At 43.4% G+C, this 18,468-nt stretch overlaps 1 protein-coding gene across 1 annotated transcript in view; it reads left to right on the top strand.

Annotated features, from left to right (window-relative positions):
- The first annotated feature begins 8,881 nt into the window (after positions 1 to 8,881).
- HSPA4 (heat shock protein family A (Hsp70) member 4) overlaps positions 8,882 to 18,468 on the top strand; it is a 47,333-nt gene continuing 37,746 nt past the window's right edge. The window contains exons 1-2 of the mRNA XM_007519915.2: positions 8,882 to 9,277; positions 15,861 to 15,918. Coding sequence (XP_007519977.1) covers positions 9,171 to 9,277; positions 15,861 to 15,918 — 165 coding nt within the window. The 5' untranslated portion in view covers positions 8,882 to 9,170. The remainder of the gene's footprint in view (positions 9,278 to 15,860; positions 15,919 to 18,468) is intronic.

Consider the following 18,468-nt stretch of genomic DNA (forward strand, 5'->3'; position numbering starts at 1 on the left):
AGTGTGTCACCACTTTGCCCCAGATTTTGAGTTTAAAAAGAGTAAGTAATGATCCTGCAAGCTATGTGTATAAATGTGATCAGCCTAAATAAGGACAAAAGATTTGAACTTTCCAACTTTAAAATAAGTCATGGGAATTTGATTTACAGCACGGTAACTATAGTTAAGAATACTGTATTGTGTTTTGTACTGCTGATGTCTTTCTGTCTCTCTCCCTCAACCCGCTGCACCTCTGCCCAACTCTCCCCTCTACAATTTTTTAATAAAGCACTTCAGAGTCTTTAAAACAGCAATATTAGCCTACTAACATTTCACAGAAGAATGTCTGTGGAACATAGTTTGTGAGACAGACAAAACCTCTCAGTGGCAGAACGAATGCTCCCACATATGACATCCTGGGTTCCATTGCTGGCATCCTCTCATGTCATCCTCCTGCTTCCTAAAAAAAAAAGGCAAAATAAAATTCAAGTATCATATCGAACAGAAACAGAATGGAAGGAAAGTATTCCAAAATATTAAAAGAGAATGACTCTAGTTGAATTACTTCTCTCCCTTTTTTTTGTTTGTTTCTCATATTTACTTTTTTTTATTATTAGTGATTTAATATTGGTTTACAAAATTACAAGATACCAGGGGTACAATTCCACACCTTTTCCACCACAGAATTCTGTGTCCCCACCCCCTCCTTTTGGACAATGTTGTTTTTAATATATATATATATATATTTTTTTTTTAACCAAAGCACTGTTCAGCTCTGGTTTATGGTGGTGCGGGAGATTGAACCTGGGACTTTGGAGCCTCAGACATATACATATATTTTTTGCCAGTATATCTCTTGGCCAAATGTATACAGTGTTTCTTCTAAAGATCACCAAGGGGTGATAATAATGCTGATGCTGCAAAAAGAGATTAGGCGATACATCTTACTTTCTTTTGTGTAGTTTGTTGAGTAGATAGAGTGTTTGAAGGCAGTGAAATGTGGGCTAGGAGATAAAGGTGTCTAGGCCTAAGTAATAATTATTTGATTAGAAAATTTTTGGTGCCTTCTTTAGGCCATTCTCCTGGATTGCTGAGTTTATTAGGTCTAGGTCTAATCATAGAGGACTACAAGCACTTTTACTTTGAGGTACAGAGTTGTCTCTAACTTATAGATATGTGTATACATATAGCCAGTCTTCTAGGCCCTATCCTATATCTAGGATCTGTAACTTTGTTATAGAGCATGTCCTCTGAAGTAGAACTGGGTAGAATCATGTGTTAGGAAAGGTCTCACCAGAGTATTGCAATTGGGAAATCTGACATTTCAGGCTTGGTGTCTCTAGCAAAAAAGAAGTGGCAGCATAATGTGGCATGGTGACATTGGTTGTGTTGATTTAGTTGAGGTCATTAGAGGCAATATAACAGGGTAAGGGAACAAGAGGTGAGGCATCAAAAAATATAACCAAAGGGGCTGGGTTGTAGATCACCTGGATAAGCACACATTACAATGCGCAAGGCGTGAGTTCAAGCCGCCAGTTCCCACCTGCAGGTGGAAAGCTTTGTGAGTGGTGAACCAGGGCTGCAGGTGTCTCTCTGTCTCTCTCCCTCTCTATCATCCCCTTCCCTCTCAATTTCGGTCTGTCTCTATCCAATAAATTTAAAAAGATAATAAAAAAATTAAAAAAGAAATAGAAGCAAAGTCCAGAGTTTCTGGGACTGAGAGAAATAAATATTTTAAATTTTATTATTTATTTTTTATTATTGGCTAGACAGAGAGAAATTGAGAGGGGAGGGGGAAATAGAGAAAGAGACAGACAACTGCAACCTGCTTCACCATTTGTGAAGCTTTCCCCCTACAGGTGGGGAAAAGTTAGATTTCTTTTAAAAAATTATTTATGTATTTATTTTTATCAGGGCACTGATCAGCTCTGGCTTATGGTGTGGGGGATTGAACCTGAGACTTTGAAGCCTCAGGCATGAGAGTTTCTTCTATATATATTATATATATATTCCCTTTTGTTGCCCTTGTTTTATTATTGTAGTGATTACTCTTGTTGTCATTGTTGGATAGGACAGAGAGAAATGAAGACAGAAGGGGAAGACAGAGGTGGAGACCTACTTCACCGCTTGCGAATCAATTCTCCTGCAGGTGAGGATGGGGGGCTTGAACCGGGATCCGGGATCCTTACACAGGTCCTTGAGCTTTGTGCCACGTGCGCTTCTTCTTCTTCTTCTTCTTCTTCTTCTTCTTCTTCTTCTTCTTCTTCTCCTTCTCCTTCTCCTTCTCCTTCTCCTTCTCCTTCTCCTTCTCCTTCTCCTTCTCCTTCTCCTTCTCCTTCTCCTTCTCCTTCTCCTTCTCCTTCTTCTTCTTCTAGCGTTTGCCCTTCTTCCGTAGCGAGTCAACAGGTCAGGTTGAAAGCTGTCAGGAGCTGCTTGCTGCTGGCTTTGAAAGTGACTGGGATCCATGTAGATTCAGTCGGCTAGGAAGGATCATCAGTTTCCCCAATGAATGGATACTCACGGGATGCCACGTGCGCTTAACCAGCTGAGCTACCATCTGACTCCCGGTATGAGAATTTCTTTGCATAACCATTATGTAGTCTATCCCTGCCAAAATACAGATTTTTAAAAAAATTATTTATTGGAGGGTTAATGGTTTAAAGTCGACAGTAAAATACAATTGTTTGTACATGTGTAACATTTCCCAGTTTTCCACATAACAATTCAACCCCGCTAGGTCCTCCTCTGCCATCATGTTCCAGGACCTGAACCCTCCCCTTCACCTTAGAGTCTTTTACTTGGTGCAGTACATCGCAAAGTACAGATTTAGGGGGTCAGGCGGTAGCGCAACGGGTGAAGCGCACGTGGCACGAAGCACAAGGACCCGTGCAAAGATCTTGGTTCCAGGCCTGGCTCTCCACTTGCAGGGGAGTCACTTCATAAGCGGTGAAGCAGGTGTCTGTCGTTTTCTCCCCCTCTCTTCTTCCCCTTCTCTCTCCATTTCTCACTGTCCTATCTAACAACAATGACATCAATAACAACAACAATAAAAAACCAAGGGCAACAAAAGGGAAAGTAAGTAAATAAGTAAAATTAAACAAAAACAAACAAAAAAGCAAAATACAGATTTCAAAGAGAATGAGGAAGGTTCATCGTGGTCTTAGAGTTTAAAAAGGCAAAATATAACTAATATTATAACCAATTTAGCTGGCAATTTGTTTTTCTTTGAAAATCCCATGGTTAGAATTTACTATATTATACTTGACCTCATGCACCATGCTGTATGTCTTTTAATGATGTCTACTAATATCCCATATTTATTCTAATGAGCCTTTATAAAGAACATGAATTTACAGAAAGGAGTGGTGTACTTTTAGAACAGTGTTGATATTTTATTAGTATTATTTTTCGACTTATTTTTTTAATTATTATTTATTTATTGTATAGATACATGCAGAAATTAAGGGGAAGGGGAAGATAGAGAGGGAGAGAGGAAGAGAGACACCAGCAGCATGGCTTCATCACTTGTAAAGCTTTTCCCTTGTAGATGGGGACAGGAGGGTTGAACCTGAATCCTTGAACACTGTAACATAATAAACATTGTGTGCTTATCCATATGTCCCACCACTGGGACCCCAGTGTTGACACTTTAAAACCTATGACCTTGAACAAGCTTCTTAACCTGAATTGGTCTGCAATTATAATGTTAGGAAGAGAAATAACACACATCAAGTGGATGAATTATGGTATTCAAATCACTGAGCACAATGCCTGGTACATACTAGCAGAAGCCAGAGAGTTAACTACCAATACTGTGTCATTGAAGCTTACAAGAGCAGTGCAAATGTAACTAATGGCACTTGTTCACTTACTGTGTTATTAGAGAGGCCAGAAGAGCACCATTTTCTGAGTTTCCTTGTGGGGTGAAGAACTGCAGAAGTTTCTTTACACTATGGGATAGTTGGAGGGGAAGACTATGCATTTGGTTTAGAATTTTTTGTCTCTTCAGTGGAAACCTGAGGACACTACTATGTATTTCAAGTAAACAAAAACCTTCCTGCGGGAGTCAGGCGGTAGCGCAGAGGGTTAAGCACAAGCGGCAAAGCGCAAGGACCAGCATAAGGATCCCAGTTCGAGGCCCAGCTCCCACCTGCCGGGGAGTCGCTTCGCAGGCAGTGAAGAAGGTCTGCAGGTGTCTATCTTTCTCTCCCCCCTCTGTCTTCCCCTCCTCTCTCCATTTCTCTCTGTCCTATCCAACAACGACGACATCAATAACAACAACAATAATAACTACAACAACAATAAAAAAAAGGGTAACAAGGGAAAATAAATATTTAAAAAAAAAAAGAAAAAAAACCTTCCTGCTTGCTTAGAACTAAATTAATCATGGTTCCACGGACAGGCTTTTAACAACCTCTTTGTAAAATACTCACAATGCATGAAAAGAACTTGCTTGAACTATGGTGTCTCCAGCATCAAATATTCTGGCAATTTTATTACTTTTCAAATATGACACTCAGAGTTCTTAAATAACTTTTTTCTGACTTCATTTATTTAAGTATCCCAGAATAACTTCTTAAGCTATAAGTTTGATGATCCAGGGAACTAACTATTTATAGCAGCATGAGCACTCTACATGCTTTATTTTGAGATGGACAAATCATTAAAAAGACTAATAGGGTTGATATTATTAACTTAAAGTATTGCCAAAGCAAATAAGACTGGTAGGAGTGAAACTGAAATATAACCTGGGTGGACATGTTTTCTTTGTCTTTCTTTCTTTCTTCCTTTCTTTCTTTCTTCCTTTTTCTTTTTTCTTTCTTTCTTTTTTTTTTTTTTGCCAATTTAGCTAAAAAGGTGGGAAGGCCTCCCATAAGAAGCAAGGCAGCCACAGATTTTATAACCCAAGACATACTTTTCTAGGCTAGTTACTACTACTATGTCTGCTTCTCCTCTTCCTTCTCCTTCTCCTTTTGCCTCCAGGGTTATTGCTGGGGCTTGGTACCTACACTAAGAATCCAGTACTTCTGGCCTCCTTTTATCTTATTTATTTATTTTTTCCATTTTACTGGATAGAAGAGAAATTGGAAGAGGAGGGGAAGATCAAGAGGGGAGAGAAAGAGACACCTGCAGACCTACTTCACCACTTGTAAAGTGACCCCCCTCACCCTCTGTAGGTGGGGAGCTGGGGGCTCGAACTGGGATCCTTGTGCAGGTCCTTGTACTTCATACAATAAGTGCTTAAGCTGGTGTGCCACCTCTTGGTCTCCTAACATGTGTTCTTTACTGGGTGTGCCACTTCTAGGCTCCTTAGAGTCACAATTTCTTAAAAGTTCTTAAAAGTTGGGGGAGATAGCACTAATGGTTATGCAAAAGACTTTCATGACTGAGGCTCTGAAGATGCAGGTTGAATTCCTACTACCACCATAAACCAGTACTGAGCTGCAGTGATCTGGTCTTTCTCCCTGTGCCTTTCTTTCTGTGTCTGTGTCTGTGTCTGTGTCTGTGTCTGTGTCTGTGTCTGTGTCTGTGTCTGTGTCTGTGTCTGTGTCTGTGTCTGTGTCTTACTTTCTCTCTCATTAGTGAAATAAAATATTTAACCTCCTTGCAGGGAGATTGCCTCACAAATGCTGAAGCAGGTCTGCAGGTGTCTCTCTGTCTCTTTCCTTATCTCCCCCCTCCTCTCTGTCCTATCCAATAAAAGTGAAAAATGGCCACCAGAAGCAGTGGATTCATAATGCTGGCACTGAGCCCCAGCAATAACCTTGAAGGCAAAAAAAATGCATGTTACAGTGTGAAGGGACCCTGGTTCAAGCCTCTGGTCCCCCCACCTGCAGGAGGAAATGCTTCAGTAACTATGAAGCAGTGCTACAGGTGTCTCTCCCCAATCCCCTGCCCTTTGATCTCAATTTTTGTCTCAATCCAAAATAAATAAACAAATAAATATTAGAAAAAAAAGAAATTGTGGCTCTAGGGCTGGGTAATATAGTATAATAAATAATCATTCAAAAGACTTTTAAAAATACTTAATATTTTATTTATTTTCCTTTTTGTTGCCCTTTGTTGTTTTTATCATTGTTGTGGTTATTACTATTGTTGTTATTGATGTCGTTGTCGCCAGATAGGACAGAGAGAAATGGAGAGAGGAGGGGAAGACAGAGAGGGGGAGAGAAAGATAGACACCTGCAGACCTGCTTCACCACTTGTGAAGCGACCCCTCTGCAGGTGGGGAGCTGGGGCTCAAACCGGGATCCTTAAGCTGGTCCTTTGCACCATGTATGCTTAACCCGTTGCACTACCACCTGACCCCCATTTTAATACTTTTTGAATAATATTTATTTTATTTATTTATTCCGTTTAGTTGCCCTTGTTGTTTTATTCTTGTAGTTATTATTGTTGTCATTGTTGTTGGATAGAACAGAGAGAAATGGAGAGAGGAGGGGAAGACACAGGGGGGAGAGAAAGACAGACACCTGCAGACCTGCTTCACTGCTTGTGAAGCGACACTCCCCTGCAGGTCGGGAGCCGGGGCTCTAACAGGGATCCTTACGTTGGTCCTTGTGCTTTGTGCCACGTGTGCTTAACCTGCTGCGCTACAGCCCCGCTCCCCATTTTAATACTTTTAAAAGATAGAAGTAGAGAGAATGAAAGAGACAACAGCAGACCAAACTTCCTTCACATGGTGGGGGGCCAGGCTCAAGCATGGGTTGTGCACATGGCAAAGCAGCCCGCTATCCAAGTGAGCTATTTCAATGGTCCACTTGAGTTGTTTTTAAACATACAAATGCCATTAAGTCCATTCCCAGCGGTTACACAGCTATCATCAACAGAACTTTTTCATCATCCCAACCGAAATTGTACCTATTAAGACACTAATTCTGTCTTCCTATCTGAAAGTTAGTGGTAATTACTGTTCTACTTTCTTCAGATTTATTATTTAGTGATAGAATGAGAGAGAACCTGAGCATCACTTTTGCCTTACACTGATCAAACTTAGGGCTTCAGGTTTACAGTGCTTCTTCTCCCTACTTGCTGAATTCTCTCTACTCACCCATGTTCTATATATATCCCCTCTGCCACCAGTTTCGTGCATGAGTTATTTCATCATGCAGGATCTCTTTCATTTTTTTTTTCATTTTCATTTAGATAGACAAAGGGAGAGAACTCCAACAATGGAGCTTCCCAAGGAGCACCTCCCATGTGGTGCCACTTGAATCTGGTGAACTCTGTCCAACTCCTGCTCTTCGGTCTGTCTCTAAAATTTTGCCCATTTTGGATGCTACGTATAAATGAAATCATACAAATTTGTCCTTTTGTTTACACCTTCCTCTTAGCACAATGCTTTCAAGGTTCATTCCTGTTATAGTTTGTGTTGGGATTCCCATTGTTAGGATATATCACACCTGAAAAATCCATCATATGTCCACAAAGGAAAAAATTACAGTGGAACAACAGCATTCATTTATTTGGGCTTCTTTTCCTTATTGCTTCCATTCCTGTTAGTGTCCTTCCCCCAGCACGCTAATTACACAGCACTTGTTTTTTAAGACAAAAACAAGTTAAGTCAAGCCAAAAAGTGAAAATGGAGACGTAATTTGCAAGTTTAAAGGCAAACAATCTGGGAATTGAGCATTGCTCCTAGAGACCAAAGTGCCTCTTTGAGATGCAGGAAATACAGATTTGGGAAACTGTACTTTCTTTATTCACCTTTTTGTAGTTCTCCATAACCTAGAGACACACACACACACACACACACACACACACACACACACACACACACACGGGTGGGGGTAGATATTGAAAGTCTTTCTCTTAACTGCAAAGCCCTAGTGTCCACCATGGTGTGCATGCAACCCAATTTGCTCTGCACTGTAACCTCGTTCACTTGTTTATCTTGTGCAGAGGTGAATTCAGGTTTTGTGGAGTTTTAAGCTATGTAGTGCTGGGGGGAGGGTCCTAATTAATAAAAAAGGGGGGGTTCACAAGCAATCCAGGGCAAACCACCAGACTTGGATTCCCATTCCCATTCTTATGAGCGGTTTATCAAAAATGCTTGGGGGAAGAACTGTTTTGCAACATTTTATATCGCAAGCTGACTTCTTCCCGACGGCTGGTACATCATAATTTTCAGCAATTTCCTCACTGTGCCAGAGGCCAGGAAGCTTAAGATTTGTGCAAAGGGACCTAGGTGGCCTTGGGGATCTGTCTCTGTGTCCTTTGCATCCAAGCTCAGGGGAGGCAGTGTGCTGGGGGTTGAAAGGCTTAGTTCGCGCAGGCCCCAGTATAAAGACAGAAGCGTCTTAAACAACAGTGCGACAAGGTTAAGGAAATACTGGGCCATGGAGTCCGGCTGCATTTCTCCCCACCGCCGGAGAGGGCGCTGTCTGACTTTGACCGAGTCCGACCTAAACCTCCGCGCAGGTCTTCCACCTCGGCCATGTCCTCTATCCGTCAACCTATCGGGACCCGGGCAGAGAGCGCCCTGCTGGATCCCAGAGATCAGCCCACGTTCTCATTTTGGAGGGGGGATCCAACTGAGTGGGGCGCAGGAAGCCCCATCAGTGGAAGCTTCCTTGCGATTAAGAAAAACGGAGGAAGTAGGCCAGCCACACTTCCTCTACACTTTTCGTGAAACCGACTCCCCTACTTTCCTCAGGAAGGGGCGGTCCCACTCTTGGCTGCGGGGATAGTGCGGGAAGCCGCTGCGGCCAGCTAAGTGCGCAGGCTCAATGGACCTACCCATCCACTCCCACTCTCTGCCAGTTGTCCAGTCCTTTCTCAGCTTCTTGTGGCTGGGCCTGACGTATACAAATACGTAACTGGGGGCGGGACGTCAAGAGGAAAGACTTTAGTAGGAGTTGAGGTCTCGCGAGAACATTCTTTTCCTTCGCAGTTCTCGCGCTGCACCTTTAATCTCGTCGCAACGAGATCTTTCGAGATCTTCTCCGCCCCCGCTACCGGTGCTCCTTCTACGGCCGCTGAGCCGAAGCCGCCGTGCGCGGTGTCCTCCGCAACAGTCTCTCCCTACTGAAGACTAGGTGCTCGGGTGGACAGTCACACGTCCCCCACTAGCCCCGGTCTCCCCCCTCCAGGCCCACGCCGCCCGTTCTTCCACGCACCAGCCCCGCCGGGGGTCCGTGTCCTGTCTCGCCGGCCGGACCCGGGCTCGAGCCCGAGCTGTAGCCGGCGCCATGTCGGTGGTGGGCATAGACCTGGGCTTTCAGAGCTGCTACGTCGCAGTGGCCCGCGCCGGCGGCATCGAGACCATCGCTAATGAGTACAGCGACCGCTGCACGCCGTGAGTGTGGGCCCGGCCGGCCGCGTGCACGGGGGTGGGGGGCGGGGAGGAGCCGCCCGGTCTGGGTGTGCGACCCTCACGACTTGGGGACTGCGGGGCTGGGGGGAGGGGGCACCCCACTTCTGAGCCGAGGGGCTGGTGGCTACGGAGCCCCCTCCCTCACCCCCCAGACGCCAAAGACATCCCCCGCCACCCGGCAAGTGGGGCTTGCGCCTGGGGCGAGGCCTTTCCCGCAAGGCCCTTGCGCTGGGAGAGATGCTGCGGGCGGGTGCTCGGGCCGCTTGGGTAAATGGAGGCCGGACCGAGGGCCTGTTGGAGGGCACAGACCGGGCCCCGAGCGCACCGACGCCGAGTGAACTTTGCACACAGCAGGCGCTTAATAAAGTTGAAAGTGTTGCGGCCACCGCACGACGGTGGGGCGGCCCCAGTCCCACGTGAGTGGGGGCGGGGAGGCGCCCGGAAGCGGGAGCCAGAGCCTGGGAGGGTTGGGGTGGGACGACCGCGGCCATGTATCTCCTTGGGTAGATACCATCAGCCAGGGGGTTAATAAACATGATGCTGCCTCTGTGCCTTTGCTTCACTTCGCATTTTTATGTCGCTTTCAAGTGTCTTTGGGGTCATGCGGTGCACATCCACCTCTAACGTTAGGTTCCACTTGAGCAGGAATACATTCCACCCCGGTGTTGGCTACAATTGTTAATGAATGACTCAGGTGCTCGCTTTGACTCCTAGAATCTATGGCAAGCTATGGGACGAGTAGACACAGACCTAAAAAATCATGAGTCATCACTGTCTTTCCTAGGTTAGGGTAAGAGTTTGCTTTGCTTTTTTTTTTTTTTTTTTTTACTTTTAGGTCTGTTGTCTCCGTAAAACACACACACACACACACACACACACACACACACACACACAAACACACACACATTTTAAGAAGCTCTATTATTTTCTAGGTTCTTAGTGAAGTGATTGGTCAATTCAAAAACCTATGTTCAAAGGCCCGTTTTTCATCCTGAACTCGGTTCTTGGAAATGCCTGTCAAACTAAAGCCCTTCATCTATCAGTTTGATCTTTGCTACCCAAAACGTTTCCCTTCCACCTGTCAAATTTCTGCTCCTGTAGACCTAATTCTGGTGCTTTCTTTGAAAGCCCATACCCAGGGAGTCGGGCGGTAGCGCAGCATGTTAAGTGCATGTGGCTCAAAACGGAAGGACCGGCTTAAGGATCATGGTTCGAGCCCCCGGCTCCCCACCTGCAGGGGAGTCGCTTGACACACAGGCGGTGAAGCAGGTCTGCAGGTGTCTGTTTTCCCCCCTCTCTGTCTTCCCCTCCTGTCTCCATTTCTCTCTGTCCTATCCAACAATGACGACAGCGATAACAACAACAATAACTGCAACAATAAAGCAACAAGGGCAACAAAAGGGAATAAATCTTTAAGAAAAAAAAAAGCCCATACCCAGATTCCAAAGGCAGGTTTTGCCCCTTTTTACATTTTTAGTTATTTTTAATATTCCCTTTTGTTGTCATCGTTGGATTGTTGCAGTTATTATCGTTATTGATGTCGTCATTGTTGGATAGGACAGAGAGAAATGGAGAGAGGAGGGGAAGACGGGAAGAGAAAAACAGACACCTGCAGACCTGCTCTTCACTTGTGAAGCGACTCCCCTGCAGGGGGGGAGCCAGGGACTCGAACCGGGATCCTTCCGGGATCATTACGCTTGTCCTCGAGTTTTGCGCCATGTGCTGTGCGCTTAACCCGCTGTGCTAAGTCTCAACTCCCTCTGTGATTTTATTTAATTTCTGTGTTTAATCTACCAGGAGCAGAAAATGATTTTTATAGTGGTTATAGAAGAATGGATTTAGATCACAGACATACACAAAAACTGTTAATGTAGGCTTGTTTTGGTGTGAGTGGAAGTACCAAACTTGAGACTGTGTGTGTGATAGGGTTTGGATTGGATTTTTAAGGAGCTACTTAAGAAGATCCATGCCTTTCCATCGCAGTTTCTTTGTTTTTGCAACGAGTTCTTCCAATATAACCTGCTTTTGTGCTAAGCACTGCAGGTATTCTGATGAACAACTTCGCAGAATTGGTCCTTCATCATGGAAACTACTAGTGGAAAGATCAGGATTCTAAACAAATAGTACTACTGACTATGGTGAAGGTTAAGATGGGAAAGTTCAGATGATTAAGACAGGGGAACTAAATTAGAATTGAATATGGGGTGGGGATGTAAGGTACTCACTGTATTAAAATGATACCTGGAGGATGAATAAGAATTTACCATACTCTGGGTGGACCTATGGAAGAGCTTTTTTTTTTTTTTTTCCTAATATTTCCTTTTTGTTGCCCTTGTTTTTTTTTTATTGTTGTTGTAGTTATTATTGTTGTTGATGTCATTGGACAGGACAGAGAGAAATGGAGAGAGGAGGGGAAGAAAGAAGGGGAGAGAAAGACTCCTGAAGACCTGTTTCACTACTTGTGAAGCGACTAGGCTGCAGGTCAGGGGCTCTGAACAGGGATCCTTATGCAGGTCCTTGGGCTTTGCACCACGTGTGCTTAACCCGCTGCTCTACAGCCCGACTCCCGGGAGAGTTTTTTCAGGCAGGCTTATCTTAGGAGCACCTGAGGCAAGAGCATCTTGACACTACAGGCTGAAAGGCTCTACTTACTCTTGTACCATTTGAGAGAACGGTATGAGATGAACCTGGAGAGGAGGTAGGGCAGGGCAGGGCAGACTAGATTATGTCAGGACTTTGTAGGTGTAATGATTTTTATCTAGGCATAGTGGGAAGTTATTCAACTATTATCTTTATTGGATAGAGACAGCCAGAAATGGAGAGGGCAGGGGAAAATAGGGAGAGAAAGAGACACCTGCAGCACTATTTCAACACTTGGAAAGCTTTCCCCCTGCAGGTGGGGACTGGGGACTTGAACCATCAAGTAGAAGGTTTTTCATCATCAAGTAGAAGGTCCAGTTCAGGACTTTGTTGTGCTGTATGCCCTGTAGAGTTGTTTGATAACAACTTTTTCGGAGCACTTAAAAGTTTTTAAAAAAATATTTTATTGGGGGCCGGGTGGTGGCGCACCTGGCTGAGCGCACGTATTACAATGTGCAAGAACCCAGGTTCGAGGCCCCAGTTCCCACCTGCAGGAGGAAAGCTTTGCTGAAGTAGTGCTGCAGGTGTCTCTGTCTCTCTCCCTCTCTATTACCCTCTTGATTTCTACTGTCTATCCAATAAAGATAATAAAAAATTAAAAAATTAAAATATTTTTGTTACTAGGTAGAGACAGAAATTGAGAAGGGAGAGGGAGATAGAGAGGGAAAGACAGACCCTTGCAGCCCTGTTTCACCACTTGTGAAGCTTGCCCCCTGCAGAGGCTTGAATCTGGGTCTTTATGCACTGCAGGTGTGCTACTACCTGGCTCCTTGGGACACTTCTAGTTGGGGTTAAGGCTGTAGCCAGAGATGCTATGATTAAAATAATAATTTCATGCCAGTTTTTGTCTGCATCTTGATAGTTTAAATACTATTATGGGCTCTGAAGAGCTCATCTCTTAAGGTTAGAAAGAGCAATAGCTGTCCTAACAAATAACGAAACCAACTTTTAAGTTGATCTGAAGCTGCTTATAATATCCTATTAGAATGTGCATAAGCATTATATTCAGGAATGGGAGACTAATGCTTTTCTCTTAGCTATTATTTCTAGGTTTAGAGGCCAGAAGGATCTTGGACTTGATGTAAATTAACTTTACATTTTGGTAACCTGGAATTTTTAAAAATTGTTTTAAGTTACTGCTGGGGCTTCACTACTCAGGACCGACTTTCGGATAGAGACTGACAGAGGGAAAGACACCACACTCAAACCTGGTTTGTGAATGCTAAGGGAGCTATTTTGTTGGTTCAGCCTGTATTTTGGAATGGAGGGAAAGTAATGTCAGCCAAGCATCAAACGCCTAAATACTTGTACTTATTCCCCTTGAATTTGACATATAGAATAAAATAAAATGTAAAGTGTGGCTGGGGAGATGACTTCACTGGTAGAACATTTGATCTTTGAACTTTCCTGCCTTAGGTTCCTTTTTTGATCCCCAGTATTGCATGCTACCAAGGGAAGGGGTGCTTTGTTCCATGTCCCCCCCCCCCATGTGAAACTCTATAATAAGTAAAATCAATCTTAAAAACAAAAGAAATGGAAGGTAAAGATAGCAACATTATAGAGCTGTAGCAATCTAACTGGAAACATGAATGACAAAGCAACAGTAAATAGAATAAGAATACTGTTAAGGACAAGACTATTAAGAGCAGAATCAAAATAATGGAGTGCATAGGAGAGTGCATATCAGTAGGGGAAAGGCAAGAGTGTAGCTTGAATAAATAGGATCAAAATTCTTGATAGAATTTTTTTAAGGACTTTTAACATAGTGGGTGGTTTGATCTTACTTGACTTTGAGACTACTCTTGGTGGCTATGAGTTTTTCTTTTCTTTTTCTTTTTCTTTTTTAAATTATCTTTATTTACTGGATAGAGAAAACCAAAAATTGAGAGGGGAAGGGGATGTAGGGAGAGAGATTGAGAGACACCTGCAGCCCTGCTTCACCACTTGTGAAGCTTCCCCCTGTAGGTGGGGACTGGAGGCTCAAACCCAGGTCCTTGCACATTGTAACGTGCACTCAACCAACCAGGTGTGTCACCATCTGGCCCCGAGTTTTTTTTTCTTTATTATTATTATTATTTATTTATTTATTTTTATTTAAGAAAGGATTAATTAACAAAACCATAGGGTAGGAGGGGTACAACTCCACACAATTCCCACCACCCAATCTCCATAACCCACCCCCTCCCCTGATAGCTTTCCCATTCTCTAGCCCTCTGGGAGCATGGACCCAGGGTCATTGTGGGTTGCAGAAGGTAGAAGGTCTGGCTTCTGTAATTGCTTCCCCGCTGAACATGGGCGTTGACTGGTCGGTCCATACTCCCAGTCTGCCTCTCTCTTTCCCTAGTAAGGTGTGTCTCTGGGGAAGCTGAGCTCCAGGACACATTGGTGGGGTCTTCAATCCAGGGAAGCCTGGCCAGCATCCTGATGGCATCTGGAGCCTGGTGACTGAAAAGAGAGTTAACATACGAAGCCAAACAAATTGTTGAGCACTCATGGGCCCAAAGCTTGGAATAGTGGAGAGGAAGTGTTAGGGAGGTACTCACTGCAAACTCTAGTGTACTTCTGCTTTCAGGTATATATTTTGCAGTAGTTTATGGATACGTGTGAACATATGCTCTCTCTCACAGAAACTGGTGTATATCTAGGTTTTGGGACTTTGTTAGAAAGTGAACCACCTGAGATGAAATTAGAGAATACTATGAAAGGAAAGGTCTCACCCGAGTAATGAAGCTAAAGGGTTGTCATTCAACACGTGAAGTCTCTGGACACAGTCTGAAGTGAAGCATGTTGAGGTGGCAATCGTTGCGCGAGTTTTTCTTTTTTATAAACAAAGAAGACCGATTAATTGATAGTGATTTGAGGATATAGTACTTTTACATAGACATTTTGAGCTCCAGATGTTAGCTGGTGGAGGCTGGCTCATCTTTTTGTCATACTTCAGATAGATGGCTATCATATCAAGTTAATACCAAACCTGTGTTTCAGCTTCTAAATAATAGGATTCCTACTATTCTAAAAGGCAGCCTTGGGGATTGGGTGGTAGTGCACTTGGTTAAGTGCACATGGCGTGAAGCGCAAAGACCAGTGTAAGGATCCCGGTTCAAGCCCCAAGCTCCCCTCCTACGTGGGGGGGGGGTTGCTTCATGGGTGGTGAAGCAGGTCTGCAGGTGTCTTCTATCTTTCTCTCCCCCTCTGCCTTCCTTTCTCCATTTTCTGTCCTGTCCAACAACAAGGGCATCAATAACAATAATAACCACAACATAAAAAAAACAAACAAAAAACCACTGGCGTGAGGATCCCAGTACGAGCCCTCGGCTCCCCACCTGCAGGGGAGTCACTTCACAGGCGGTGAAGCAGGTCTGCAGGTGTCTCTCTTTCCTTCCTCTCTCCATTTCTCTCTGTCCTATCCAACAATGACAGTATCAGCAACAATAACTACAACAACAATAAAAAAAAAGCAAGGGCAACAAAAAGGAAAATAAATAATAAAAAATTAAAAAAAAAAACAAGGGCAACAAAAAGGAAAAAAAATAGCCTCCAGGAGCAATGGATTCGTCAGATCCCCAGCCAATAACCCTGTAGGAAAAAAAAAAAAAAAAGCAGCCTCTATAGTAAGTTCAAGATTGTAAGTTTTTTTTTTTTTTGGTGTGTGTGTTCTTAAAACATGCAGCTCTGCCTGCACTGGAGAAGTAGCTCACTGGGCAGTTGCAGTGGGGTGGCATCATATAGGAGTGCCATGGCATCATGAGGCAGCTCTAGTATTGTGATTCTCATTGTCATAAAGTATCTGAGACCAGTGAAATTGCGTATGTGTGAAGCTAAAAAAAAGGGAAAAGTATTTTCAAGATAAGAATCCAACTGCCTGCTATGACTTTATATATAATATTTCAATAAAATTTGCTTAAATGTCTGTCTTGTCTTCTAGGGCATGTATTTCTTTTGGTCCTAAGAATCGTTCAATTGGAGCAGCAGCTAAAAGCCAGGTAGAGTTTTGTTTTTTTCTAAAGTGATTGATTTCTCTATTATTCCATTTTGCAACTATTATCATGCCCATTATTTGCTTAGCACTGGTAGGTCCTAGGTATGCAACTGATAGAGATGGACCTGATCCTTAGTCTTAAGTGCTTGAATGAAAAGCATAGCTTTTTAAAATAGCGTGAACAGGGGCTGAAAAATGTATTGGGTATACTAACCATGTGTGAGGGTGTGAGTTTGATTCCTGCACCATGTGTTAGCACTGTGGATGGACTCCACCCAAAGCACTCCTGGATGTTGGAGTGGTGTATTGTTCACCTTTTGTTTCACCCTCCACTCTCAGTATATAGAATTTAAAAAAAAAATTGCATTGCAGAGGCACTCCAGTTTTATCACACATTTGTAAAGCTCTTGACTCATTTCCTAGTGCTATATACAAAAGCTGTCAAGAGCAAACAGCATAATCTGGTTAATGTTTGATACTAAGATTTGCACATTTAAGTAAGGCTGATCTGTTCTTTGATACATAACATAGTATTAACTTATTTTCATCACCAGGGCGTTACTGCTTCAAGCTGACTTTTGCAGATAGACAGAGTTAGAGGAAAGGGAAATATACTGCAGCACCCAAGCTTTCTGCAGTGTGGTGGGGACCAGCTTCACCTTGGGTCATGCTCATGGTAAAGCAGGCGAGCTGTGATAGGGTATCCTTGATACGTTAAAATGCTCATTGAAGTCTGTTTTGGGTGGTAGTGCAGTGGGTTAAGTGCATGTGGCGTGAAGCACAAGGACTGGTGTAAGGATCCTGGTTTGAGCTCCCAGCTCCCCACCTGCAGGGAAGTTTCTTCATAAGCGGAGAAGCAGGTCTGCAGGTGTCTCTCTCCCTTCCTCTATTTCTCTCTGTCCTAACAATGACAACATCAGTAACAACAATAATAACTACAACAACAATGAAAAACAAGGGCAACAAAAGGGAAAATAAGTAAATATTAAAAAAATAAAATGAAGTCTGTATGACCTTTCATCTTTTTTCACATTATTATTGTTGCCTTTAGACTTATTAATTGGAATTCCCAGAAATCATTCTTATAATCATTAAATTGCCTTTATTTTGTAAATAAGGAATCTGACATGTTTGCTTGTTTTTGCATGATTAGAGCAGCAGAATTCTTTTTCTTTCTTTTTTTTTATTAGTGATATAGTAATGATTGACAAGACTGTGGGATAAAAGGGGTACAGTTCTACACAATTCCCACCTCCAGAGTTCTGTTTCTGCTCCTCCCCTTTGAAGTTTCCCTAGTCTTTATATCCCTCTGGGAGTATGGACCCAGGATTGTTATATGGGGAGCAGAAAGTAGAAGGTCTGGCTTCTGTAATTGCTTCTCCACTGGACACGGGTGTTGACAGGCAATCCAAACCCCCAGCCTGTCTCTGTCTTTCCCTAGTGGGTCAAGGCTCTGGAGAGGTGGGGTTCCAGGACACATTGGTGAGGTCGTCTGCCCAGGGAAGTCAGGGTGATGTCATGGTAGCAGCTGCAGTGTGGTGGCTGAAAAGCATTAAGATATAAAGCAGAACAAATTGTTTATTATTCAGGAACCTAACAGTAAGAGTATAACATGAAATTTGGGGTTTTCATGTGGGCGGAGGCTAGGAAGTCTATTTTAAGTATATTCCATGGGCCCCATGACTTTTCTAGTTTTTGTCTGAGCCTGACAGCTAACATGCAGGTGGGCTAAGAGTATCATTAGGATCAGAGTTGAGAATAGGACTAGAAAACTGAATCAGGGTAAAGAGAGGTTCCCAAGTATGGGAAAAGTACATAAATACCATTTAAAAATTATTTATTAAAATTTTTAAAATTAATTTATTCCCTTTTGTTGCCCTTGTTGTTTTATTGTTGTCGTCGTTACTGGATAGGACAGAGAAATGGAGAGAGGAAGGGAAGACGGGGAGAGAGAAAGATAGACACCTGCAGACCTGCTTCACCGCTTGTGAAGCGACTCCCCTGCAGGTGGGGAGCCGGGGACTTGAACAAGGATCCTTACGCTGGTCCTTGCACTATGTGCTATTTACTTATTTTTATGTTACAGAACTACATATCAATAGGGGTTTGAATCCACACCATTCCCACCACCAGAGTTCTGAATTTCCACTCTCCCCACTGCAATCCACCACAGTTCCCTTAAGGTTGTAGACATGGGCTAACCATATTCGCTACAACTATCTGTCCACATTTATACATAGTTGCCTCTCCTTTTTTCTGATTCTATCCTCTCTTCCCCTCCAAGCCACTCATAACAACATAACTACCTCCATATGTCCCTCTCCTTTCCCTTCTTTCTCTCTGGGTGCTGATGGAGTTGGAGTTCAGAGCCCTCTTATCTTCATCCTATCACTTCTCCCCTGCTAGGAGTATGGATCAGGGTTGTTTTTAGGGAGCAGAAGGTAAGAGTTTTGGCTTTTGTAATAGCTTCTCTGCTGACCATGGGCGTTGACAGATCGATCCATACCCTCAGCCTGCTAGAAATATCATCAATTGTAAATCCCATTGATCTGAC

The sequence above is a fragment of the Erinaceus europaeus genome, chromosome 2 (genome assembly GCF_950295315.1).
Source record: "Erinaceus europaeus chromosome 2, mEriEur2.1, whole genome shotgun sequence".
NCBI classification, from domain to species: Eukaryota; Metazoa; Chordata; class Mammalia; order Eulipotyphla; family Erinaceidae; genus Erinaceus; species Erinaceus europaeus.